At 40.4% G+C, this 27,509-nt stretch overlaps 3 protein-coding genes across 3 annotated transcripts; 2 read left to right on the forward strand and 1 right to left on the reverse strand.

The window, feature by feature from the left end:
- Positions 1-4,182: 4,182 nt before the first annotated feature.
- LOC122767967 (myosin heavy chain, fast skeletal muscle-like) lies at positions 4,183-10,185 on the forward strand. The gene is made up of 24 exons (XM_044023545.1): positions 4,183-4,199; positions 4,311-4,364; positions 4,596-4,811; positions 5,053-5,196; positions 5,462-5,618; positions 5,708-5,735; positions 5,829-5,940; positions 6,119-6,211; positions 6,305-6,368; positions 6,483-6,581; positions 6,671-6,774; positions 6,905-7,043; positions 7,171-7,289; positions 7,379-7,528; positions 7,673-7,860; positions 7,987-8,173; positions 8,263-8,571; positions 8,655-8,858; positions 8,937-9,062; positions 9,142-9,312; positions 9,415-9,519; positions 9,641-9,736; positions 9,820-9,951; positions 10,038-10,185. Exons 3-24 carry the CDS (start codon positions 4,608-4,610, stop codon positions 10,056-10,058), a joined length of 2,952 nt encoding a protein of 983 aa, XP_043879480.1. The 5' UTR covers positions 4,183-4,199; positions 4,311-4,364; positions 4,596-4,607; the 3' UTR covers positions 10,059-10,185.
- A 2,977-nt stretch (positions 10,186-13,162) lies between these two features.
- On the forward strand, positions 13,163-20,661 carry p4htmb (prolyl 4-hydroxylase, transmembrane b). Its single transcript, XM_044023999.1, has 9 exons — positions 13,163-14,009; positions 14,112-14,193; positions 16,228-16,418; positions 16,513-16,609; positions 17,322-17,484; positions 18,088-18,273; positions 18,507-18,597; positions 18,789-18,912; positions 19,959-20,661. The coding sequence occupies exons 1-9, from the start codon at positions 13,671-13,673 to the stop codon at positions 20,207-20,209; spliced, it is 1,524 nt and encodes a 507-aa protein (XP_043879934.1). The 5' UTR covers positions 13,163-13,670; the 3' UTR covers positions 20,210-20,661.
- On the reverse strand, positions 20,662-27,479 carry slc26a6l (solute carrier family 26 member 6, like). The gene is made up of 19 exons (XM_044023984.1): positions 27,099-27,479; positions 26,869-27,008; positions 26,553-26,663; positions 26,292-26,467; positions 26,035-26,199; positions 25,766-25,918; positions 25,420-25,502; positions 25,180-25,327; positions 24,959-25,072; positions 24,078-24,155; positions 23,880-23,975; positions 23,648-23,754; positions 23,173-23,242; positions 23,003-23,095; positions 22,158-22,268; positions 21,601-22,026; positions 21,251-21,305; positions 21,020-21,165; positions 20,662-20,863 (listed from the first exon to the last, which is right to left on the reverse strand). The coding sequence occupies exons 1-19, from the start codon at positions 27,236-27,238 to the stop codon at positions 20,837-20,839; spliced, it is 2,439 nt and encodes an 812-aa protein (XP_043879919.1). The 5' UTR covers positions 27,239-27,479; the 3' UTR covers positions 20,662-20,836.
- Between the last annotated feature and the right edge of the window lie 30 nt (positions 27,480-27,509).

Genomic DNA, 27,509 nt, shown 5'->3' on the forward strand with positions numbered 1-27,509 from the left:
ATGCTATGTTGATATTATCTGGAAAAAGTGTTAACTGTGTTTATTTGTGCTTAAACTTAAGACAGTAAGAAAGAACAGAAAGCGATTTACCTCTCTTAAGGTCTTTTGAGTCAGCAAAGAGGATTGAATAAGACTCAAAGGGTTTTAGATAACGATGGAAGAATGAGAATCTACACACACAGTATGTAGTAACTGACCTTGCACTACTCATGGTATTTAAGGTGTACTATACTGTGTCTAAGAAAGGAAGGAAAATGACAAATAAACACATAAATATATGACACGAAACAGTGAAGCTGCTTCGTTTTGCCGTGACCAACATGTAAACACACACAGCCCAGTCAATTGCCCAAATTTACATAAACCCAAGTGGTTTACTATTATAGGATGCCCTTTATGCAGAAATTCTTGAAAAATTGAATTAAATTAAATTAAATCCTATAATCAACAACAAAGATTAGTCTCGATGATCTACTTGTTCACAAAATAGACCACCTGCTGGTTTTCATTAAACACTGTCAAGTCTTCAGGGAGGCCAAGACATTTCTGAGCTCAGGGAAAATTCCCCTGTGTGTGATTGTGTGCGGTATGTTGAAGTGTGTGTATGTGTGTGTGTTTGTGCATGTCCGTGTGTGAGAACAATTCAAATTAGTGAGGACAGAAAGGGAGAACAGAAAACAGGAAGATTTCATGGGGTGCTTTTCTTTGTTAAGCAGCAAGCTCAGGTAAGAAATCTTAAATCTAAATCAACTGTAGTGGATAACGTTGTGTGTAAGTGTGTGACTTGTTGCATGGACGTAAGTTTGAAGCTGAAAACTGGTATAATTGTATGTATTGAGATGCATATAGTGCTGATTGTGTCATGTGTGATTTTTATAACTGTGAGGATGGTATTGGCATTTATTATCATCATATTATCATATCTGTTATAATTGAATAGTTGTAAGATGGTATCTACACATATGATCAAACATTTATAACATAATGCAGTAATGAAAGAGTGAAGAGAGGCTGCATGCTATATAAGTAAGCAGATATCAGTGACATGTCTCTTGTTCTCTGGTTGTGTAATAACTGACACACTTATCGGCACATGCTTAAGAACTATTCATTACATCACGCGACGTATTGAAAAACACTTAGCTCAAGTGCATCTTAAAGATACAACCGGTATCAAATAACATGAGGCCTTTGACACTTATAAGTGGTTGCTGGCTGTTGATAATTATTTTAATTACATTGTGTGCTCTGGATGTGTCCTACTGTATATGTTTATAGATCATTTAACAGAAATTATTGTACAGCAACCTTGTTTTTTGTGAAAGGCGCTTTATAAATCCAAGTCATTTGTATTATTATCATTATTATTATTTATTACTAAAGAAAATGTATCATAATTTGCATGAATGATGCACATTTGTGTGTTTGTGTGACATAAAAAAATACAAATAAAAATCTACATAAACAAAAATGACACTTTTTGGGTTGTGGGTGGGTGGGTTATCCTCTGCTTCTTCATGTACTTGCCCTCCATGAAAATAAAAACAAAGAAAAATAACTGACTAGTTTGGTGTTTCTCTCAGGTGGCACCATTTCACTCAGGTCTTCTTCTTCTTCTTCCTCCACTTCCTGTGTAGGTGAGGAATACAACAGCATTAGTTTGTTGGTTTAGTTAGTTAGAGTTAATTATACATTTTGGTCTTTTTTAATTGCTTTTCATCTTTTATCTTCTACTTAGACATGAAATGGTTTGCTTACAAAGGGCATTTGTCCTATTTTACACAAGACAAAGTAACAGTTACGGCCTGAGAAAATGCTGCACAACATCTGATATTTTTCAGTTTGTAAAAGTAAAACTCTTTAATGCAAGTTATGCAAACTCTGGCTTGAGAAAGAGTGTGACTGGAGTAAACTGGGTTTTCAAGAATTGGGGACTTATTCAAATTTAAGTCAAACAGCAGATAAGAATACAAAAAAATACAAACAACTGAACAAGTATCACAGAATGAGAATAATAGTCTGGATGTGCAAATATACCGTACCACATTTTTGAATCTACTGTCCATGACGTTGCCCTGTCTTTTGTCCGAAACATGGTAGGATTAAGCCCAGAAATGCCTTTAAGACTCTGAATAGAAATAATAGAAAATAAAAACATATTATTTTTTATTGTCTTAAAGTTCATGATATACTAATAAACATACGATACAATGGCAGTCAATGTGAGTTGATGGTATATCACTGAGGGGACCAGAGGCAGATGACTGAGGAGCTGGCAACACAAGTAACATGTTTGCACCTTCGCAACTCGAGGCTCCTTATGGTGTTAATAAGGTGCCAGTGACCTTTCCCACTGCCCCACTCCCTCACCACCGGCCCACCCGAACTCACTCCCAACAATACTATCTCAGTATCTATATTATAACCAACAAACCCCGCACATTATCAACGCTAAGCAGTTTTCACATTCTTCAAAAAATTACAACTATGTGTAACAGTGACTATATCACAATCTACAACATGGCGTAAACAAACTTCAAAAACATAATGAAATACTTTTCTGGAAGATTGCACTTGTATGAGTAATGAGTTGATCATAACACGCTAACAAACATTAGTTTGTACATTAGTGGTGATATGTGTTATATAGTGACCATAGTAAGCATTCTAAGTGGTGTGAATGAATGCTATGTGACAACATAGAGTCAATCTCAAAAACTGTCCACAGACAATTAGTGTTTGCATGTCACTAGTAGTGCGAGTTGTGACACACGTATCATATAATTTCTGCAGAAATCAACCGTCACATACACATATTGCATTTTATAAATATACAAAAATAAAAATATTTGTAATATTAACACACGGATGCAACGGTACATCAACACTCTCAGCCAGCAGACCGGAATGTTGCTCACCTTGGTTTGTTATCCTGAGCACAGTTGTTGCTGCTTGACAAATGAAGAAACTGACAGAGATCAAAGGCCATAAAAACACAATAAGCCTCTAGAGCATGTGGCATTTGACTTGGGCATTGACATGAGCCTTGTGCTATATTTGAGTTTTGCCCTAATAAGAAGGGCAATTTCAGAGCCCGGAATCGTATAACATGCAGTTAACTGAAGACAGAGGCTCATTATATCCTGTGGGTAATCACATTAGAATGTCTTCTTCTTTTTCTTCTTCTTCCCTGGTGTAAGATCTTATTACCATTGGAAAAGGAGACTAATGACACTCGAACCACCGTTTTAAACTGAGGTGGCCGTGTGACACATCCTTGGCAGGAGGAATGTTTGCTACAAAAGTTCACTTGATAGATGGATAGATGGATAGATGGATAGACAGACAGACAGACATACAGACACAGACAGAGAGACAGACAGTGGGTGGATGGTGTGATTTGCTTTGAATATAAAGGAAGTTGAGCTTGAATCATCACTCAGTTGCGCCACATTTAGGGACAGTGCTCAGACTCCCTTGTGCTCCCCTTCAGAGGGAGAATAAGAACAGCTGTTGGCACTGTTGTGAGAAATAATCCCTTGGCAATCCCCCTCTTTCTTTAAAGCTCACTGGCACTCCTTTCATTTTTAATAATTTCTGACTTGTAAGGACTCTGAAACACTATATCGGTGACTTTTTAAAGCTTCTCCGAGGCATAGCTTGAGGTTACTTTTGTGCCAAAGAGCATTTATAAGATGTATTAGTCACACCTTTGGACTGTCTACTGACCTACTCAACAGCAATACATGAACCAAACTTCACCCCTTTGTATCTTTTTTTACAGAAATACTTTTGAAAGAGGTACTCACAAGCAAAAAATACTTCTCATCAACATGCTACAGAACCAACTCACAAAAACTACATCTCAGAATAGTGTTCTCCTCGTCACATTTTCAGCCAAAAAGATATTATTTAAAACAAGGATAAAGTCAAATCACTGCATCCTATTATTTGCCAGGATTTCAGGATATTTGAGAATTTCTAAAAGCCTCATTTGCCCCCCCGAGTTCTAAGCTGCACAATGATGTGTGATGGAAGACATCTCATAAACTATGTAATGTTACAGCTAGGGTTAAGAACTACTCCATGAGCATAATGACAAGAATCATGACCAAATAGAGCAGGACTAGTGTGATAGGCTCCCATCACTCTATATAAAGGAGCAGTACATCAGCACTGAGGACAGGCGCCCAGCAAAGGTAAGCATCTCAGCAGCACAGATGCAGTTACTCTCAATACCTACAAACAAAACTACCAAGCAATTGAGCAATAGGCTTTGTGATGCTCACATCTTTGCTCCTTTCTTTCAGAAATCTGCACTGAAGTCTGCCACAAACAAGCCTTTTCACCTGGTGTGCTCCAAGGTAAATCAGACACCACTGTCTTACCACCACATGAGTACAATTTAATTACCATTACAGCTAAAGATAAACAGGCTGTCCCCTATATGAACATCGAAACTTTATTGGTAATTAGTTCAGTCCTGCAGCTATTGTAATTGTCTTAAACCAAACATAAAGGACGACCAATCTGTTTATGCAAACATCTGTCCTAGTTTTCTGGTTTTTGAAATTGTCTCGTTTCCTCACTTGCAGTAAAGGGTCATCATGAGTGTGGATCCGGAAATGGAGTGTTTTGGCCCGGCGGCCATTTACCTCCGGAAGCCAGAAAGAGAAAGAATTGAAGCTCAGAACACTCCGTTTGATGCTAAGTCATCATACTTTGTGACTGAGCCGACGGAAATGTACCTCAAGGGAAAACTTACAAAGAGAGAGGGTGGCAAAGCCACGGTGGAGACTCTAACTGGAAAGGTGAGGATTGCACTTGCATGATTTGGACTGTTGTGGGATGTGTTTAGCTTAACACACGGCTATTTCAGGAGTAGTAAAAGTAAATTTGATCTATCCTACTGACAAAACTAGTTTGCAGATGGTCAAATCTGTAATTTGTTAATAGCAAGTAAGATTTTAAAAATAAATTACAACTAGACTGCTAAAATGGCTGCTACATGGTAACTTGTTTTATATGTGTCCTTTCCTGCCTCTTTGACAGACCATCACTGTAAAAGAGGATGAAATCTTTCCCATGAACCCTCCAAAGTTTGATAAGATTGAGGACATGGCCATGATGACCCACCTCAGCGAGCCTTCTGTGCTGTATAACCTCAAAGAGCGCTATGCGGCATGGATGATCTACGTAAGTTTAGTCGAATAGAAAGATTAACCTCATAGCATTTACAGTACAAAATATGGACACCTTACGGAAATTAACATTTGGAGGAGAAGGGGTAACATTAGCCTTTAGGAGAGGATTTGAGTAGGTGGTAACAGACCCATGAAGCACTTTGTAGGCTAGCATCTTAGCACAGGTTTTAACAATGGCAGTGGCTTATACAGATGTAGCTTTACTTATTTAAGCATGTTCATATTAATGTTTTTTCTCAAATATTTCACTATTACAGACCTACTCAGGGCTGTTCTGCGTGACTGTGAACCCCTACAAGTGGCTCCCAGTGTACGACGCAAAGGTTGTCTCTGGATACAGAGGGAAAAAGAGGATTGAGGCTCCACCCCACATCTTCTCCATCTCTGATAATGCCTACCAGTTCATGCTGCAGGGTAAACTTATTGTCCGTGCTACAATGTGTCCAATAATACGGCCATTAAAGTAAATTCCTAATGTTGTGTAATGTTTGGATCTTTTACAGACAGAGAAAACCAGTCAATCCTGATCACGTACGTGCCAGCACTATGGATGTCAGTAATTTAAACAATAATACATGATGTATAAATGATTCACATAATTGTTTTTTTTACACATAAACACAGCGGAGAATCCGGTGCTGGAAAGACTGTCAACACTAAACGTGTCATCCAGTACTTTGCAACAATTGCAGTGGCTGGAGGGAAGAAAACTGATAATATTCCTGGAAAAATGCAGGTAACTGACATCAAATAATATGAAAATATGATATGTAATATGTATGCATGTGTATTTATATATATATATATATATATATGTATACATATATATATATATATATATATATATATATATATATATATATATATATATACTGTATACAGTTTATATGATACTAAATCATTGTTATATTTAGGGTTCACTGGAAGATCAAATCATTGCAGCAAACCCGCTGTTGGAAGCTTATGGTAACGCCAAGACTGTGAGGAATGACAACTCTTCACGTTTTGTAAGTTTTTGTCTTATCTCATTTTAAAAAGTTGTTGCTATTTTGCGCAAAAGTATAGAGTTCTAATGTAAATGTTAACCTGTTTTTGCATAGGGAAAATTCATCAGAATTCACTTTGGAACAACTGGAAAGTTGGCTTCAGCTGATATTGAAACTTGTAAGAAGCTCATTGCACATGACATGTATTGCTTGCTATGTACTGTCAACTCCTACTGTACAGCTTTGCTTCAGGAGATATTCATCATAAACACTTAAACCCCCCCACACACAGATCTGCTGGAGAAGTCTCGAGTGACGTTCCAGCTGTCTGCAGAGAGGAGCTACCACATCTTCTATCAGCTCACAACGGGCCACAAACCTGAGCTCATAGGTGTGACATGAGCAAATAAGGAGATCATTATTCCTGAAGTAAATGATAACGCCTGTATTGTTTACAAGTTTTTTTCCTGTTTCCTTCAGAGGCTCTGCTGATTACCACAAACCCATATGACTATCCTATGATTAGTCATGGTGAAATCACTGTCAAGAGCATCAATGACATTGAAGAATTCATAGCCACTGATGTAAGGAAAACTTTATGATTGAAAGTTAATTGCTTAAATAATGAGTAAATTGCTTTAAAAGTGTCCAATAGATGCTAAATATTTGTCGATGCAGCAGAATGTTTACCACTGACAAACTTTTTTAATACAGACTGCCATTGACATCCTGGGCTTCACTGCAGAAGAGAAGTCATACATTTACAAGTTGACTGGTGCTGTGATGCATCATGGGGGCATGAAATTCAAGCAGAAGCAGCGTGAAGAGCAGGCCGAGCCTGATGGCACTGAGGGTACGACGTCCACTCACCATGAGATTTAATGTCACAGGTTTTCCAACGAGTGAATCAGGAGTGACGCTGATGAAGTCAAGCTGGTATTATGTGTTTTTAAAGATGAAAACTTGTGTTCTGTATTTAGTGGCAGATAAAATCGCCTACCTCATGGGTCTGAACTCTGCTGATTTGCTCAAAGCGCTATGCTACCCCAGAGTGAAGGTCGGGAACGAGTTTGTGACCAAAGGCCAAACTGTCCCTCAGGTCAGAGGATTTTGCTTCTGTTGAATGTAAACTTGTTTTATTGATTTTCATATCATTATTAATGTTGTACCATTCACTTGTTAAATCAGGTCAACAATTCCGTCATGGCTCTCTGCAAGTCTGTCTATGAGAAAATGTTCTTGTGGATGGTCGTCAGAATCAATGAGATGCTGGACACCAGGCAGCCCAGAAGCTATTTCATTGGTGTCCTGGATATCGCTGGGTTTGAAATCTTTGATGTAAGTTTGGTTGATGGAACATATTCTTACAGATAGTCATTCCAATAATGTTTGCATTTGGATATCTTACCACATCAAAGCTAAGGGTATAAACAATGTTAGTGAAAGCACTTGCCAGTATTTTATGCATCTTAATTTCTTTAGTTCAACAGCTTGGAGCAGCTGTGCATCAACTTCACCAATGAAAAGCTGCAACAGTTTTTCAACCACCACATGTTTGTCCTGGAGCAAGAAGAGTACAAGAAAGAGGGAATTGAATGGGAGTTCATTGACTTTGGTATGGACTTGGCAGCCTGCATTGAGCTTATTGAGAAGGTGAGCCACATGCTGCTGTATATTCACAAATACAGAAACTGTCTGATATCTTTGAAAAAAATAATAGTATTCGCATATGCCCAAACAAAAGTTTAACAAAAGAGTTAAAGAGATTTATAGTTGATTTACTGTTTTACACGTAGTACATCACTCTCTCATAACATTTATGTTATATACATATATACATATACTTTGATTCTTACAGAGGAGATCTCCGATTTAACCGAGCAACTTGGTGAGACTGGAAAAACCATTCATGAACTGGAGAAAGCGAAAAAGTCTGCAGAGGCAGAGAAGTCCGAACTCCAAACTGCACTTGAGGAAGCAGAGGTACTGTCTGGCAAATACATATTTTATTCAACACGATGTAAATCAGTCTGGAGCTGTATAACGTAGATTTTGTGTGTGTGTGTGTGAAGGCTGCCCTGGAGCACGAGGAGTCCAAGATTCTGCGTGTTCAGCTTGAGCTCACCCAAGTCAAGAGTGAGATTGACAGGAAAATTGCAGAGAAGGACGAGGAGATTGAGCAGATCAAGAGGAACAGCCAGAGGGTGATCGAGTCCATGCAGAGCACCTTGGATGCTGAGGTCAGGAGCAGGAATGATGCCATAAGGATCAAGAAGAAGATGGAGGGAGACCTCAACGAGATGGAGATTCAGCTGAGCCACGCCAACCGCCAGGCTTCTGAGGCCCAGAAACAGCTGAGGAACGTGCAAGGACAGCTGAAGGTATGGTGCAGTGTCAGAGAACGTGCAGGTAAAGTTTACTTTCTTTGGACTGATTCACAAATGTGTTTTTATGATTAATTCAGGACGCTCAGCTGCACCTTGATGAAGCCATTAGAAGTCAGGAAGACATGAAGGAGCAGGTGGCCATGGTGGAGCGCAGGAACAACCTGATGCTGGCTGAGATCGAGGAGCTGAGAGCTGCACTGGAGCAGACGGAGAGAGGCCGCAAAGTGGCTGAAACGGAGCTGGTTGATGCCAGTGAGCGTGTGGGACTACTGCACTCTCAGGTAAAAAAAGCTATTCGAAATACTTCACAACATGAAAGATACAGTGCTGTACATAATCAAAAATGATATTTTTTACAGAATACCAGTCTCATCAACACCAAGAAGAAGTTGGAGGCTGACCTCATTCAGATCCAAGGAGAAGTAGAAGATGCTGTTCAGGAAGCAAGAAATGCTGAGGAAAAGGCCAAGAAGGCCATCACTGATGTGAGTCGCCGTGTATACACGTCACATTACTCCACCAAAGACAGATGATTGAAAGAGTATTACTGCTTCCAAATGTCAGGCTGCCATGATGGCAGAGGAGCTGAAGAAGGAGCAGGACACCAGTGCTCATTTGGAGAGGATGAAGAAGAACCTGGAGGTGACAGTGAAGGACCTGCAGCACCGCCTTGACGAAGCTGAGAATCTGGCCATGAAGGGCGGCAAGAAGCAGCTCCAGAAACTGGAGGCTAGAGTAAGAGGCGTCTTGACCTAGCAACTCATATTTATTATGCAGCAGGAGAGCATTTTTGCTTTTTAAAAACCAATGCATTCTTCTTCTTCTTCTTCTTTCAAGGTTCGTGAACTGGAGGGTGAAGTTGACTCTGAACAGAGGCGAGGGGCTGACGCCATCAAGGGAGTCCGGAAATATGAGAGAAGAGTGAAGGAACTCACCTATCAGGTCAACTGCTTTTTCATTTATTAATAGATCATTTACTGCACATATCAAGTAATTATAATAATATATAGTCATTAAAACAAACTGTTTCTGGTACAATGTTCTTTTTTCTTATTCAAAACAGACTGAGGAGGATAAGAAGAATATTTCCAGACTTCAAGATCTGGTGGACAAGCTGCAGCTCAAAGTGAAATCTTACAAACGACAGGCTGAAGAATCTGTAAGTGAATTTAGGTTTTCATTAGAGCCCACATTAATTACAAAGTCATTTGACTGGTTCTAACCTCTTGTCTTATTACACAGGAGGAGCAGGCCAACAGTCACCTGTCCAGGTACAGGAAAGTCCAGCATGAGATGGAGGAGGCTCAGGAGCGAGCCGACATCGCCGAGTCTCAGGTCAACAAGCTGAGAGCCAAGAGTCGTGAAATCGTCAAGGTAATTATGACTTGAGATTAAATTAGTTTGCGACGAGTTTGATTATCTGGACAAATGTTTCACATGCCTTTGTTCTGTCATTTCAGACCAAGGAAACCGGGGAGTGAGGTGGAACGATACAACACAGTCACAAGTAGTCATAAAATATGACTTCATCTTGTCTCTCGTTCACCTTAGCATGTTAAGCATGCTGTCTGTGATAGCCAAATATCAATAAAAGTAGATTACGCTGCATTACTTTGTGTCTATGTGGTTATTTTTAAATGATAAACACACATATACAGAATCAAGTGCAGTCCCATGGTGTATCCCCTCAAACTAACAGAAAATATTGAGCTCTCGAAGTAATAATAATAATAACGCATTTTATTTATAAGTGGAGTGAAATTACAGAGTAAGCTATTATGAACAGGTGGGTTTGGAGTCTGGATTTGAAGAGAGTCAGATTTGCGGATGTCTGGTGGGAGTGAATTCCAGAGATGGCGAGCAGAGCGGCTGAAAGCTCTGCTCCCCATGGTGCTGAGGCGGGCGGAGGGCACAGTGAGGTCGATGATGGAGTAGGATCTGCGGGAGCGGGAGGAGGAAGTGGCGATGTGGAGAAGGTCGGAGAGATACGGAGAGAGGGGCGACGTTGTGGATGACTCATTATTATTTAATATATTTTGTTATTTTCTACACACTCAAAATTCTGCCTTATATATAAAGTGTATATAAACAGTATTTCTAATTTTCCCCCCAAGTACCACCAGAGGAAGCTCACGTACCACTGGTGGTACACATACACATACCACAGTTTGAGAACCATGGCCCAAGACCCAACTTCTGAATTGAATTATTGATTATTTTTTTCCCCCTGAATAAAATAGTAAGAACTAGATACATTTATTTATGTTGTTGTTGCGTGTATTGCGATGCGATTTTAAATGAAATGACAAAGACTAAATTATGACTTTTGTTGTGGATTTGTGTTCCCAAAATTAGAACATAGTTGACTCCTCGGGCCAGAGAAAGTTGGACGGCAACAATAAAAAAAACTCAAGGCACATCATCAGAGGTCGAGTTCTTCCGTCATCAGTATGGTGGAAGACCGCGGTGGCTCTGACCTCAGTAATATAAGCTGCAGCTCACTGAGCCAAGCATGCAGATAGAATTGTACTCCATGAAACATTTGGATGCTTGAGTACATCATGTCAGTGTGTTGCTATCGGGGGGACCATACTGCCACCTGCAGGCACTCTGTGTTACTAACACACTGAGTTTGTCTGGGTTTGGTTTCACACAGGTTTACTTGCTTTGTAGCAACTCTTAAATAACTAAGTTACTAAGTGATTTCTCACTGCAACGATACCGCTGTTCAGAGCTGATATATTAAAATAACAAAAAAATTAGCTGAGGAGGACATTGCTCATTGGAAGTAATGACAGTTAGAAGATGCTTCAGTTTGGCAGATACTGTAGATAAACAAACATCAGCTGTTGTTTGCTTTGGGTAACGTTAAAGGTTAATGTAAGTGAGTAACATATGGTGTATCAGTACATAATCTAGGATTGCGTATGGCATTAATCAAGTCTTCACAACTCAATCATGTTCTCATTTTTGCATTTTTAAACAACATTAGCAATGGTGCAAAGGTCCAATATATAAACACAGCAGCATGTTTAACAGCACTTAACTGTAATTTTGAAATTAGGAACAACTCTAACTCTCTAAACTGTGACATTATCTGAGTTTACTCTTCAAAATAAACAAGGTTTATATCAGGTTGAGCTGCACGATTTATGTTGTCATTTGTGATTGTGATATAACAAAGAATTTTTGTTCTAAGTCCAACGCTATCTCATACTTTACCAAATCAAATAATTCTGATCTAACAAAGTGTATTTATTAGTACCAAATCAAAGCATAAATAATCTCACCATAGTGAGGGGAAGACATTACAGTATTATAGAGAGACCGAACTTAAGAGTTGCGCAGTCATCTGCCTCGGCTGTTTGGTGTGGAAGGAGAAACTGGGGGAGAGAGGAGAGGTGAGGGTAAAGTGGGGAGAGAAAAGGAAAGAGGGAAGAGAGGATAAATCAATAGAAATAGAAGAAAGAGACCTGAAGCAGATGTATGGTGCTATATTTAAGTACTGTCAGATTAGTTCTTGACACATGTATAATATAATGGTGTTAATCATCACAGCAGCAGTATAGAGATGAGACATGCGCAATGAGCTCTGAGGATCAAGTACAGACCGATTTGTAGTCTGTTTCATTATCACTCAGTCACTTTTCATTGAATTAGGTTGCAGCTTTAAACGTGCACAGGCTCACGCTGTGATTTGATTAATTGTGCACCATTAATATCTGGCATCATCAAAAATTTAAACTCTTGCAGTCTTGGGCCTTTATATATATATATATATATATAGAGAGAGAGAGAGAGAGAGAGAGAGAGAGATACATACATATATACACTATATACTATATACTGCATGTTCACGGTGGACATGGATAACACTTCATAAAATAGTGATACCTTGTAAATAAATATGTTTATCATCAAACATCAAACACTCTGTGTGTTTGATGAGAAATCTAAAATCTGAACAAAATGATATAACACGATAATTCATAGAAGCCAAACAGTTGAAACCCGGATTTCTGCATGGAGTTTGCATGTTCTCCAGTTTCCTCCCAACAAATATGCAGATTTGGGGATTATGCAAATCAGACACTCTGACCCCGCCTTTCACCCTATGTCGTGTGGGCGTGGGCACCCTCATGTGGAGGATAAAGCGGCAGAAGATAGATGGATTGAAAAGTGACTCAAGCTGAAAATAACATTGACATTTTTGCCACATTTAGCTCCAAACAATGTTGTTGTTTTTTTTAAATTAACGTTCACTTTTTCCACATGTACACCACTTTTTGTCAAATCTTAGATATTAAATCTAAATATAATATTTAAATGTAATTGTTAAATATAAATGCTAAATATAAATATAAAATATGTATTTAAATTTAAAAAATATTGGTGTAAATGTGGAAAAGGGTTCACATTATTTTTTTTTTACACATTGTTTTGTGCTAAATGTGGCAAAATGTTGACGTTATTTTCAGCTTGAGCCACTTTACAAACAGCACCTCATATAAATCAAGTTATTAGTAAATAACGTAAACAAATATAAAAGCTGTAAACTGATGATGTCAGGTATGGATTTATTGACACGCGAGTTGAGCCACGTGTGTGTTTAGGTCAGCAGAGGTCAGTATAGCGCGGTGAACAGGGCTGTTGTTGTCTGGCTCGGGCTGGGTTTGTCTCTCACTGTATCCACGGATCAGTGTGATGTTGTGCTCTTAAATGCGTGGATCCTCTCTGAAGGTGTGATTATTACACTCAAACGACGCTGCTCAGCGTTTTTCGTGGAAGGAGCTCCGCGGTGGACTCGGATGCGCAGTCAGTGCGCTCTGCTGCCGCCGCTGACTGCTGCAGTGTCCGCGGCTGCGGCTCAAAAACACATTCACCATGCATTTCCCATGAGAGATGACTTCTCTGCTTCAGCGCGCACATCCTCACTATGAACAACCGCTGATTTTGAATGGATTTTCTTTCAGATACAGCTCCATCTTCCACATCTGAGCGTCCAGCAGGCGCGCTCGTCTTGTTGTTGTTTTTGATGAATCGCATGGATTTTGCTGCAGAGGAGGAATCAGGTCCTTGACTCTCCCAGGAAAATGACTGACGACCGGGAACCCGCACACGACGAGGACACGACGACTGCGTCCGGGAGCGCGGCGTCCTTGCCGCTGCGGCCGCCGTGCGAGCGCCTCGCCGGCCACAAGAGCAGCGTGTGTTCCCGCTCCTACTTCGTGGTCGTGATGGTCTTTTTCCACGTTTACATCATTAATGTCATCGCGCTGTTGTTCTACGTGCACTACAGCAGCGGGCAGGAGGACGCGAGCCCGAGGCGCGACGCTGTCAGCGACAACCAGCAGCGCGCAGAGACGCGACGTCCGCCATCGAAAGCGGAGATACTGCGAGATGTTTCTCTGAAAAGAATCGAGGGGATAAGAGTGAGTACTGTGGATGTGGCGTGTGCATCACTGCCTCAGTAATCCCTCTGTCTGTATCCCACTCACTCACTTACAGCATCACTTGTGTGATTTATGTTTCAGGTCGGACATGTTCAGACTGTGACACTAGTGCCAGGAAAAGTGCATGAAATGCGGACTCTGAGTCTGAAACCTCTGCTGTTTGGTAAGAGCAAAAAAAACCCACATACATCCAGGGCCGGCTTTAAGCATAGGCTTGGGGGGTAGGGGTGGATGATGCCCCCCCTCTATGCTCCAATTACTCCTATCAAATTGTTCCGCATGATTTCAAGTATTGTATTTTATGTATGACATTGCAGGGCTGTCAGGGGTTTTTGAACAAATTCTACGTGACCTTTGAATAGTTTGTATTCTTGCCTCGCCCGTTTGTCGGTACATTTAGACACTCAGGACAGCTGCCCTGAGTGTCCGTCCTCACTTGAATGTCCCTGTGTGCATCCATCGTGGTACAGTTCGGTCTGGAACAGTAAAGTCCTTGGTCCTGCTCGCGTTTCGACTGAGAACAGTACCTTTACTTTACAAAAACAATAACCGTCCGCATCTAAGGTCAAGCTTAGCACCTAGCACCCACTGCTGGGCAATGTTGTACTTACTTCAGATGGTTTGATGCCCTTCTGGGCTGCGTAGTTTGAACTCGAAACAGGTTATTAGGGTTCAAATTTGAACAGACATCCAAATTTACTATGATATTATATAAACAGCGCATGTTGCAGTTTTAAGAAAAGTGCATGATCATTCAGGAACACTGGACATTCAGGCGTGCAGGTTTAACCAGGAAGCTGATTCTCTCCTCCGCAGTGATTTGTACTGTCGTGAAAAACAGCAATAATGAAAAGTATAAAATAAGGATTTCCATTATGAGACTGATTACACGATAAACCTGTTTTAATAACAGTGAACGATAAAAGTGTTAAATTTGTCTTCATATACACGTGTTCTGTTCTGACTACTGTGTAAAGCAGTGCCAGTGTTTTCAAATAAAAATGGGAGAGAGCTCTGCTTTTTTAATGAGGATAGAAGGCTTAACCCTCACCCTTAAAACAAAATGGACTAATGTGGTTTCACCATTAAGAGTACTTAGTCTTAAAGTGTGGCAGCCAGTGACCAGTACCTCTTGCAGTAGGTGCAGGAGGATTTATGTCAATAATAATCAATAATTAACTTTAAGTATAATATAAATGAAATGATCTCAGAGAGAGCGACACGACTGTACCTCTGAGCTCTGTTTACAGCCTCCCAACTAAATATGTCCCATCACATGCAGCTGATCTGGACCAATCAGATCTCAGAGTGCAGTGAGACACAGGAGGCTTTGACCGATTACACAGCAGCTAAGAGGGAGAGCAGGCTGTTCCACTATACATATACTCTGTTTACGAGGGCTGCCTCAATACTGGTGCCAAATGCACTGATGACAAAAAATGCTATGCTGCAAAAAAACAAAACAAAAAAGGATTTGCAGAGATTTTCAGAGATGGTGAGATTGTTATGTGATGACAGCAGTACAGGGCAATGACAGCAGCGATGTCAAACTCAAGTATTTTTAAAAACCCGCAGATTTCATGCCCCTGCGGTTAAAGAGGTGTTAAAACCAGGGCCGCTCGTGTAGCAGTAATGAACGATAATGAACACACAAAGCATTGTGTGATCAATCAAAGCTGTAGGAAGCTGATCAATACGTTCGGAGGCAAGAGTGCTCCAACTGCACATATGACCCAGTTAAGGGAAATGAACAGAAATACATTTGTACTAAAATGGATTGACTTCAGTGAATACACAGTAGTCTGCCATCGTGATTATTGATTCATCTGAACCTCAGGAAACAAATGATCATCACAGTCTCTCAGAACTTATGGTATGGTAACTCTATTGGCGAGATTTCCACTGCATAAATCATCTGAAATAAAACAAAGCAGCAAAGCCCAACAATGTGGGAAAGCTTTAAACAATTACTCAGCCTATATTATCTGCTTTTAGTTGGTTCATTTCCATTTTGGGGCTGTGTAAACCTGCTGCTACTGTAAAATAGAACAATGATACAACACAATAATGCAACGTGACAAGAGCTGCCAATGAGAAAATGTAAAGCATGCGTTACAGAAAGTGCTGCAGTCAAAAAATCCTGCCGTCCCAGGAGAGTTTTCTCTGTATCTCAGTTTTTCTGTGTTTTACTCTGCAGAGATTCCTGGGTTTCTGTCTGAGGATGAGTGCCGTGTTGTGATGCAGTTGGCGCAGCTCAAGGGTCTCATGGAAAGTCAGTTAATGGTGCAAGAAGGTCAGGAGGAGCTGGCCAAGGAGCTCAACCTCAGCCCAGAGGAGATTTTCAACCTTCTCGATATCAACCAGGACGGACAGTTGCAGCTCCACGAGGTGTATGTCTTGTGTTTATGCATTGTCAGGACACACTGAAGTGTCATAGTTTGAGAGTACAGAGTAGATGAACTCATCCTGACCTCTTTAACAGATACTGACTCATTCCCGCGTGAGGGACGGCATTTGGCTGACTCCGGAGAATCTGAGAGAAATCTATGCTGGACTCAAAGCTGACAAGGATAATAATGGTTAGAAATCATCTTCATTCATTACTTTGGGTTCAAACCAGGACTATTCACTTTTTATTTTTACTTGTCATATAAAATGGTTAATAATTCACATAAAATCTAAATCATAAGCTTTATGTTTAAGCCTTAAACACAGAGCATTTTGGCTGCAGCAAAATAGAGTGTCCTATAGATTGTGCTGTATCCTTTACAGCACAATCTGAGTTCAATTTTGACCAACTCTATAAACACACCTGAGTGGCTCCTACACAATTATTGCTACTTTATATCACTACTAAATGAGCACTAAAGGTTAATTTGTGGCTATATTTTTATACACACTTGTGGAAAATGTTCACTCAAGTGTAGTGTCAAATATTTATATAGACTTCACTGGTGTTTTTGTGAAAATACAACCGTGACCATTAAAATAGTTCACTATTTTCAGCATCCATTAATAAAATCTTTAGTTTTGAACACACTGATTTAACCTCCAGTCATACACATCCATAATGTTGTAGGAATTGGTTTGACATTTTAATTTTATAAAGAATAAGCATTCATATGTTAATTTGTGTATACTAACGTTACTATATTTTCTTACACTGACCCTAATGAAAATAATCTAACATAGTTTTAAATTCAGCCATTAATATAGATGATCATCGTTACTCAAAGCTGTATCGAGGGCGTCAGCGTTGTGTTTACTTTCTTGTTTGTTTACACTGGGCAGGGTTGCTAAGTCTGGACGAGTTCAGGCTGCTGAGCAACGACGCCTTTCAGCGCTTCCTGCTGCAGCGAGGGGTGAAAAGGAGTCAGCTGGTGAGGAACAGCAGACACACGTGGCTCTACCAGGGAAAAGGAGCACACCAGGTCCTCCAGGACATCAAGACGAGGTTAGGAAGATACACTACTACCCCGCATTCATCGTGTTGTTTTATGTCAATGCCTTTTGTCTCTTTTTTTCTTTTTGCCTTGTTATGACTTAAAGGAATACTTCACTGATTTGCATTTAGCTTTGTATTACTAGAGTAGGGGTAGTATTTTTGAAAAATTGTGCTTCCCAACCTCAGTTTCCCGTGAGTTGAGAAATATCTTCATTTTTTTCTTTGTTACGTGCCCACCAGCCACCTGTTCCTGTTACTCTAAGTGTAAGCAAAGAGGGCGGACACTGTTTACATTCCCCGCCCCCCTACCAGTGGGTCTAAAAAGTGCAGAATTAGTGTTGCAGTTTCAAGCCTCGGACCAAGGCTCGGACCACGTGTCACTAGAAGATATTTCTCGACTCAAAGAAAACTGAGATTGGGAAGCAAAGCAAGCATTTTTCAAAAATACTACCCCTATTCTAGTAATACAAAGCTAAATGCAAATCGGTGTATTCCTTTAAATTGGTATGAATTGGAGATGTGCTTCTCACGAATAAAAAGAGAATGATTTAGAAATATAATTACCCTTATAATATTTCCTTTATCAAATCTTCTCCTTTACCTCTAACAAAGAGTGACTCGCCTCACCCGGCTCCCTCCCACATTAGTCGACCTCAGCGAACCGCTCCAGGTGGTTCGCTATGAGCAGGGAGGACATTACCACGCCCACCACGACAGCGGCCCCGTGTATCCCGAAACCGCGTGCACACACACTCGACTCGCGGCCAACACCTCCACTCCCTTTGAGACATCTTGCAGGTGAGACTGCTCAGGTGTTGACTGGATAACTGTCAATAACTGAATCCATATGTCCAGTGTGGCACTAAACTGTGCATCGACACTCCATTGTGACAGCTGGCATGTTAGTGTGTGGGACGTCGAAGATGTGTGTCACTTATTTGTGGAGTGTTTCTATGTATGTTTGAATGTGTGTGTGTGTGTTTGTTTACACCATACGTGTGTGTCAATTTAAATCTGTGCTGCATACTTAGGTACATCACAGTTCTCTTCTACCTGAACTCTGTTGAGGGGGGCGGGGAGACCGCATTCCCTGTGGCAGACAACAGGACCTATGATGAAGTGGTGCGTAATAGTGTATGGGTCTGGAAATGTGTTCGGAGAGCACTGTAAAAAAAAAAATAACTAAAAAAAAACTGTGTACATACTGTGCATGTCTTTCATATCTGTGTTAGCTCCGGTGTTCTGTCAGAGTGTGTGTGTGCGTGGGCCTGACGTTTAAAAGGTTTGGGTTTGATTGTGTCTTTTTTTTTTAGTGTCTCATACAGAATGACGTGGACCTTTTGGACACCAGGAGAAATTGTGACAAGAGTAACCTGAGGGTGAAGCCCACCAAAGGGACAGCGGTTTTCTGGTACAACTACCTTTCTGACGGAAGAGGTAAGATTTTCATTATCTTTTTAATTTCTAATTAGTTTTTATTAATCCCCTTAGGGAAAGTATTCCTCTGCATTTTGACCCATCCTAGAATTAGGAGCAGTGGGCTGCCACACTGAGTGGCGCCCGGGGAGCATTGGGGGTTGGGTACCTTGCCGGGTGGGGATTTGAACCGGCGACCCTCCGGTTACAAGTCAAGTTTCCTTTCCCCTTGGCCACAGGCTGCCAATTTCCATGTCTTTATTGTAAATGAGAACATATTGTTAGTTATCTTACTCATATTTAAAACTGGAATGGGCAGTTCAATGTATAAAATGATGCCAAATATATAGACGAGCACAGAGAGGAGCCGTACAGCCGCCGTGTGCACCTGTGTTCTCTGTGGAGGAAGAGGCCTGTATTAGATGTTATTATTACCCTTAGAACACGGAGCATTTCAGCTGCTTTGTGTTAAAACATACAGTATATACAGAGGCTATAAGAATGTGCAATATAGAGTGTCTTATATCCTTTCCAGCACAACCTAGGCAATCTGATAAACAAAAAAATGTCATTTTCACCAACTATATAAACACACCTGAGCAAAAAGTACTCAAAATGTTTAAAATTGTATTGAATTTTACGAAATTTGGAAAAACGTCACAGTTCAAAGTTCACTTGTCTTGTTTTTATGAACAAAAAGAAAAGAAAAACACATCTATTTTGTGACTTCTGCACAATTATTGCTACTTTATATCACAACTAAAAATGCGGTATAAAATGAATCATAACTTTGACTCAACAACGTATGAGAAGATGAAATAAACGCATTTTTAAAGCCTGAATATGTGACCTATAAACACACACCCCCAGGATGTCCATATAAGGAGTTGTATATTATTCCCATGGCAAATTACCATGGGCGCACCTGCGGCACAGATCCATGCTTAGTGAGCACTAAGGGTTAATATTACGTACAAAGTGCTGTTATGTGTGATTGTGTGAGCCTGTGATAAAAATGCAAATTTAACCTAATTTAATTTAAGTGTCTCTTTTTTCCTCTTCAATAGGTTGGGTGGGGGAGCAGGATGAATATGCGTTGCACGGAGGCTGTGTGGTCACTCACGGCACAAAGTGGGTCGCCAATAAATGGATCAACATTGATCCGGACTATGCTCGACAAGCTCGCTATCAGCAGCTGGTGTCACGGCAGCCAGAGGAGGAGGGGGAGGAGGATGAGGAGGAGATAGAGGATGAAGAGGATGAAAGTCTGACTTTGAACACTGACATGCAGAGTTCCGACATCCATCAAGACTTGTAGCTGATTAAATTTGTATTTAAAAAAGAAGAAGAAGTCTACCCTCAATCCTTTGCACAATGTTTTTGGTAACTCCCTCTGTGACCAGTATGTAGACAAGACTTATTCAGGGAATTGATTCACAGTGGGTTTATGCAACTGTAAAGAGATGCTTTTGGTAAAAAAAATGTTGCTTGGATATTGTTATGCCGATCTTGTTTTCCATCAACTTCAATTTCCCGTCATAGGAATGTTGCACTAGAAACAAAACAGACACCCTTTTGCACGCGTTAGCTTCACAGGTTTTGCCGTTGCCGTGGACGAGATTTGCACTTGAAAACTTGAAATGGCTCCTCGAAACATTTCAATGTCCTACCTTGTTATTGAGATGACCAAATAGGCTCGTTACATTGTCAGTTTGATGCATGTTGCCTTGTCTCAGATTCCACTAAGATTAAAATACACATTTGTTTGGATTGGTTTTGGGGTTGTTTTTTTAATTATTAGAATGCACTGTAACTCTCTTACACAGAATAAAGTTCAATTCCAATAATATGTCACACTTGTCAGAAGATGAAATGTATAAATATCAGTATATTTGAAGCATTTATGTATTTACAAGTTTTGTGATCCTGTTGTCCAGCGGAGTCCTTACAGTTTTGTACTGCTGTGCATGTCCTGAAATCAGACCAGTTTTTACATCATCATTTAGTTAAACTGACACAATCTGTCATCTGGATGTTAACTCAGTGTAATGTCATTGTGCTGACAAGGATGAGACAGTTGACACTTTGTCTGTCATGATTTACTTGACACCTGAAAATCAACACTCACCACTGATGGCTCAAATGTGGGAAATGATGTTGCTCCACGGTGGTCCTGACAGTAGAGCACGGCGTCGTGAACGGAGGCAAAGAGGTGTCTCTTTGTTATTGACTCGGAGAAGAAGTTGCCGAGCTCTAACTGCTCCACAACAGAGGCTGGAGAGGGAGAAAGTTTGACACTGTGAGACGCCACAAAGACGATTATGGCCTGAATGGAGTCATTAAGTGTTCGCCTTCGTACCTTGACAGCCAGAAATGTAGATATCCACATCAATTTCACTGAAGTCCTGGAAAATCTGTGAGCATAACAAATACTGATTATTTATCCTCATCAACATTTCTCCTTACCTCACAGTGAACTATCAGGGTAACACACTTAATAAACACCAAATACGAATAGAAATAATAGTTTTATCCTCAGCAATTAAAAGGAATATCACAATCATGCAGACCCTATTTAACCTAGTGTCAGATAATGAGTTGTTTTTAGAAAACCTTTGCCCAAAAAAACTTCAAGCTTCAAAAGTTGCACTAATTGCTTCAATTCCCATTCAACTTTCTTTAATGAATATTTGCCCTTTTGGTACTTACATTTTTAATAGTCTTGATAGCCACCGTGTCAATGAAGTTCGCAGTGGATAAGTCAAGAACGATGGAGTGAATGTCCCAGGTCCACTTGCCCAGAGAACCAAGCGACACCCGCTCCAGGTCACGACTCAGCGTGTCCTCACTGCTGGAGCCCAGAGTGGTGGTGTCTCCGTCCTGCAGGTCAGACATCCAGCCCAAACTTGTCGAGTCTGGAGCTCCTCCTTTTAGATATTCCCATCTGCAGGGGCTGTCTGGTGCTCGGGGAGAGGTCGGGATGACAAACACTGTCCCGTTCTCTCTCTCCGTCCAGCCTTCATCTACGTTGCCTGTGACATTCTCATCCATGCGTGTGTCGCCCCAGCCGGCCTCTTCCTCCACAGAGAACACAGGTGCACACGGCGGCTGTACGGCTCCTCTCTGTGCTCGTCTCTTGTGTCAGCAAAAGAAGTAAGACTGAGTGCTTTCTCAACTTATTTTGAGACTTTTGAGAGCATAACATTTGGACAAGGAGACCACAGGGCCATGAAGACAAACAACAACATACATTTCCCGTGTATTACCTCTCTCTTGGCCTGCCTCTTGGCCCGTCTCTCAGCTCTTCTCTCTCTGCGTTTCTGTTTAGCCTCCTGTCGCCTCTTATAGATGATCATTTTACCAATGTCAAGCCCACTCTGGAGACAGGTAACAAAGAAAGAAAGAAAAAGATAAAATATTAACCATCATACAAGACCAAAGGAACCAGAAGAATTGACAGAAAATCTATCCACATTTATTTCAAAAGGTTAATTGTTTGCCATGTAACCATTAACTCTTAGAACACAGAGCATTTTAGCTGCTTTTTTCCATTACTATGTTTAAACTTACAGTATATACAGAGGGTACAAGAATGTGCAACATAGAGTGTCTTATATCCTTTTTTTCAACTCAACCTAGGCAATCTGACAAAATTAATTGAGCAAAAAGTACTCAAAATATTTAAAATCAGATTGAATTAGTTTAAAGTTCACTTGGCTTATTTTTATGAACAATAAGAAAAGAAAAACACTCTATTTTGTGACTTCTGCACAATTATTGCTACTTTGTATCACTGCAAAGAATGTGACAAAATGAATCATAACTTTGACTCAACAACACACAAGAAGACAAAAAAAGTTGTAATATGTGACGTATAAACACACACTTCCAGAACATCCATATAAGGAGTTTTACCATGGGTGCACAGTTCTGAGCACTAAGGGTTAAAATACAAGGATCTGCTGCTTATTTGTCACATTTCATAACTGAAAGTATTTTTGGGGGTTTGGAATGTTTGTCGGATAAAACAAGGAACTTTAATTTCTACCATTTGGTTGAAATTGTCACCAGCTATAAATCAGACAGAGTGTCATTAAGAAAGAGAACAAACCTTTTGTTTCAGGGCCTCCAGGTAAAGCTCAGCATTGGCAAAGTATACTGTGGCAGAGGAGCGGAAAATAGTCACACCTGGAATTTCTCTTGCCTGAAAAACAGAGGAATAGCCTTAGCTTTTGTCGCAGTGAATTTGTATTCATATTATTATTTTTTTTATGCTTTTACCTCTCTGTGTGTCTCAATATCCAAGTACAGTTCTGTACCTGGAATATTTCCCAGAACAGAGTATGTTGGCCTAAGGATTGAGTAAAAAAAACAGATAAAATCTTGTGATGTAGGAATTATATAATATTTCTGTTCATTATTTTGTGCTTCACACACACACACACACACACAGGTTTGTTTTGCTGCCCAATTAAAGTGTTATCACTAACCTTAACAATAACCAGTCAATACCTAACCCTAAACTGTAAAATAACCACAACCCAAAGCTTAGAAATAAGAAATAAGGTTCTGTCTCATTAGGACCAGGTTTTGGTCTCCATGAGGGCTACAGGTCCTGACAAGGTCAGTGTTTATGCCAGCAAAGGTCCTATATAGGTAACAGATCCAAGCACACACACACACACACACACACACAGCATAATTCAGATTAGGCAGTGACAAATATATAATATGCTGAAGTGCAGATAGGTCTTACATCTGAGTCCTGAATATAACTGTAAGCAGAGCAAAGGTAATGGAAGCTGCCAGACCCAGATCTAGATTCAGCAGCAGTGTTGACACCCATGTGACCAACCACACCACCTAGGGGACACATCACATGACCCATTCTTAAAAGAACATTCTCCAGAATCAACACTATACAAATTCTGTTACAATTACGTAACATTGACATTTTTTATAATCGCAAACATTCTTCTTACTCTTACCAGATCGATCTTGCTGTGCTTCCACAGTGTAATGACGTCAAAGTGCTGTTTGAACATTCCCTTTAGATTAACAAAGACAATCGCAGCAAGGACAGCCTAAAACGCATCAAACCCACGTCTTAAACTTCATCACAACACAGACACGTACAAATGTTGTGTATCATTGTACAGTAATGATGAAATGTGAGGCAGCAGAACCTTTGGCAGCTCCTGGAACAGTGGTCCAAGTTTCAGTATGGTTACCAGCACAATTAGAGCTGAGGCCAATCCAGCCATCTGCAAGAGCAGCATAAAGTTAACTAATCGAATCAAAAGCAATCAATGTGGATTAGTGTTTGGGAATAGTTTGAGTAAATAACACACATTTATAAAAATGTATCGGTAGTATATAACTACTAAAGGTGGGGTAAGTGATCGCAACCAGCAGCCACAAACGTAACAGATAACTGGTATAAATGGATGTTTATATTGTTTACTAGGATGACAGTAACTTTGGCTTGTGACGATGTTTTTCTAAAAGCTCAAAAACACTTGACACTGGACGCTGTCCTGATTTGATCTAGTTTTATCTGTCTTTTACTGTAGCATTAATTGTATCCAGGAAACTGTGAGGTGTGGACACAGGCTGATTGGCAGAAGCGGGCATGTAATCAGTCAGTTGTTTGGACTATAACAAATGTTATTTTAAATTTGTTTCATACTTTTCATTTTTCAAATTTAACATCTGGTGTCTATTTACAACTATAGTGTTTTTTTCTCAATAAAATGTATTGTTTTACTTCATTAAATTGTTAATACACTATTTTAACATGCAGTAAATTGTAAATAACAGTCAGAAATTGAAAGTTATTCTGGAAAAATGGGCAAAAGCACTTACTCACAGGACATTTTCTGGATTAAAATAAGCAAAAAACAGTCCAGACGGACATTTTGAGGCTTAGGTGTTCAAGGGTTAATCAGCATTGTATTTGAATGTAACAGACTTTCATTCATTTGTAAAAGTACAAACCACAGCTTTAACTATCTCTGTCCTTAATTTTGTTTCGTTGTAGTCCTGTGACTTCGGTAAATTCACTCACCTGTGTTTTCCCTCCCGTGGTCTCCTGGATGAGACTTCGAGACATTGAGGAGCAGACAGAGAAGCACTGAAAAAAACCTCCCACTGCATTACTGAGACCGAGCGCAATCAACTCCTGCGTGTTGACACAGAAACATAATAATTAGCAGAATAAAACAGAGAAAGAAATGCAAAATACGAAATTGGTTGGTGACATTTAAGAGAATTCAGGTTTTGACTCACCTGGTTACTATCCACCTTGTATCCGTGTTTCAGCGCAAACGTTTTTCCAAGTGAGATAGATATGGCATATCCAACAATGGCCAATGCAAAAGCATCACCCATGACTTCTCCCACAATGCTCACATCTGGTACACTGGGGGGACTCAATCTTTATTGAAAGGCAAAGGGAAACTCAGTTCTACTATCCAAGATTGGGGAATAGAAATTGAACTGCACTGCAGGTTTGTTTTAAGTCCTTACCCACTAGGAATTTCTCCAACCACTGAAATAGTGTAGTTGGTGTTCAAGCAGGCATAGTTTGATACCAGTGTTCCTGCCACAATCTAAAGCAATCACAGAAAACAGACCACAAACACTTTCAACCTTTCAATGATTAAAAAGCTGGTGAATCATACTCTAAATCTGGACCTAATTATTAGCTACAAGGATGTAATTTTTTGCCATGGACTGCACAAATTCAGAGGCCCTGGTGTTACTACTGATTCAGCTGCTTTTTAGTGCTGCTAGTGCAGCATCTGCATCAGCATAGAGGACACAGATGAAGACGTAACATAATGCAAGAGAGCGTGTCCTCGTGAAAACTCACTGTGACAAGCTCCACTGGGATGGGCACTGGCAGCTTTGAACTGAAGAAGGAGTTGAGTTCTTTGGCTGCAATTAGAAACACCATGGACACGACACTGACCACCACAGTGGGAGGATGAGTCTGTGGCAGCAAGGAGCAAACATCCTTCAAAGTCTGAAAAGAAGGGAAGAAATCAGCACGTATCATAAGCTTCACACACACAATGCTGTTGTTTTAAGTCATCATAAACATAAGATTATATTTAACTTTGTTAAGCTGACAGTACTCACATACACCAGAGACAGTGGACCACTAAACCGAGTCGGTGAAACGCCAAAGATGTACTTTAGTTGTGCCACCACAGCGTGGCCTGCAGCGGCTGTTGTGTAAGCTCGCACCAGAGGTTCGGACAAGTATGTTCCCACAAATCCAAACTTTACCAAACCCAGTAGCACCTAACGTAAACAACCATGAATGCATACATGAGTTTGGCAGCTGTAACAGCAAAACAGGAGATGTTTTTTTCTGTGGGATGTTGCGTTCACACCTGAATAAGTCCTCCTAACACAGTGGTAGCAGCTGCCACCTGTACCCTGTACGAGTCCCTGGCAGTTATGTCCACTTCTGCAGTGACGTTCGTCCCATTCATTTTGAGGAAATCCACATCTGGAGCCAGTCGCTCTGTCACACTGCCCACCATGATGCTGAGCACAGTGAATGTACCTAAACACAATAAAAGATGGTGACAGATGTTATTGCAGAGGTTACACATTGTACAGTGTCAGAGTCTCTTTCTCTCTCTATTTACCAATAGAGATGTGACGTGATGTTCCAAAAAAGAAGTAGATTAATGTCGGATAAAGGGATGAGTAGAGTCCAAATACAGGAGGCAAGGAAGCCAACAACGCATACGCCATACCTGTGGAAAACAAGTGTTGTTACACCTGTTACCTGTTGATACAATTATCAATTTAGGCTTAGTTTTACTTAAAAGTGAAAACTATTCTCCAAAGGGACAATGATTATTTCAGCAAATTGTGGAATTTCAGATTACAAATACCCTCTACTCATGGAAGTACTGCAATTTTATTCAAATTGACTTTAACGTGTTGGACTGTGTTAACCTTGAGGCAGGTGCATGATGCCAACACTGATGCCAGAGATGAGGTCTGGCATGCCATAGTCCCAGACTGAGTACTTTGGCAGCCAGTATAGTACAGGCAAGCTGCTCATCACACTTCTTTTCAGTTTGGGTACCGTACATCTGGAAGATATTTGAAAATGTACTCAACATAGGTCTATGTTTTTGCTTATTGAAGGTGACATTCACAAAAATCAAGAGGGTTTTCTTTACCTTAAAGAATCTTTGAAGCGTTCAGTCAGAGACGTGTCAGTGTCGGAGAGTATTTTTCTCTGTGTCACCTCTTCCAGTCTCAGCTCATCCAGCACTTCCCGCTCCACTCTGTATTTCCCAAACCTGTGTGTAGAGTCCATCAAGCTGAATACCGTCAAAGTCTGTGCAACTTCAGATCCGTTAGATATATGCTTCAGTTCTACTGTCTCAAGGACAGCTGTGTCTGTGTCTGTATATGTACATCACGGTACTTAATGGTTAACTAAGGTCAGGATGTTGTGGACACAGGCCTTTCATGACGAATGGAAAAAGCAAAGGATGCAATTATGGTCCTAAAGTGGAGATTGATTAACTCCTCTAAATTTCAGTAGTATGTTTGACCACCCCCTATCCCCCTATCCCCCCATCCTC

The sequence above is a fragment of the Solea senegalensis genome, linkage group LG4 (genome assembly GCF_019176455.1).
Source record: "Solea senegalensis isolate Sse05_10M linkage group LG4, IFAPA_SoseM_1, whole genome shotgun sequence".
Lineage (NCBI taxonomy): Eukaryota > Metazoa > Chordata > Actinopteri > Pleuronectiformes > Soleidae > Solea > Solea senegalensis.

Coding starts and splice junctions, on each gene's coding strand:
- slc26a6l (XM_044023984.1), bottom strand. CDS start 27,238: ATGGACTCTACACACAGGTTTGGGAAATACAGAGTGGAGCGGGAAGTG. Junction 25,919..26,034: donor GTCCACTGTCTCTGGTGTAT/GTGAGTACTGTC, acceptor CCTTCTTTTCAG/ACTTTGAAGGATGTTTGCTC. Junction 23,976..24,077: donor TGTTCCAGGAGCTGCCAAAG/GTTCTGCTGCCT, acceptor GATGCGTTTTAG/GCTGTCCTTGCTGCGATTGT.
- LOC122767967 (XM_044023545.1), top strand. CDS start 4,608: ATGAGTGTGGATCCGGAAATGGAGTGTTTTGGCCCGGCGGCCATTTAC. Junction 6,212..6,304: donor ATGACAACTCTTCACGTTTT/GTAAGTTTTTGT, acceptor GTTTTTGCATAG/GGAAAATTCATCAGAATTCA. Junction 8,174..8,262: donor CTGCACTTGAGGAAGCAGAG/GTACTGTCTGGC, acceptor GTGTGTGTGAAG/GCTGCCCTGGAGCACGAGGA.
- p4htmb (XM_044023999.1), top strand. CDS start 13,671: ATGACTGACGACCGGGAACCCGCACACGACGAGGACACGACGACTGCG. Junction 14,194..16,227: donor TCTGAAACCTCTGCTGTTTG/GTAAGAGCAAAA, acceptor TTTACTCTGCAG/AGATTCCTGGGTTTCTGTCT. Junction 18,274..18,506: donor CCCTTTGAGACATCTTGCAG/GTGAGACTGCTC, acceptor CTGCATACTTAG/GTACATCACAGTTCTCTTCT.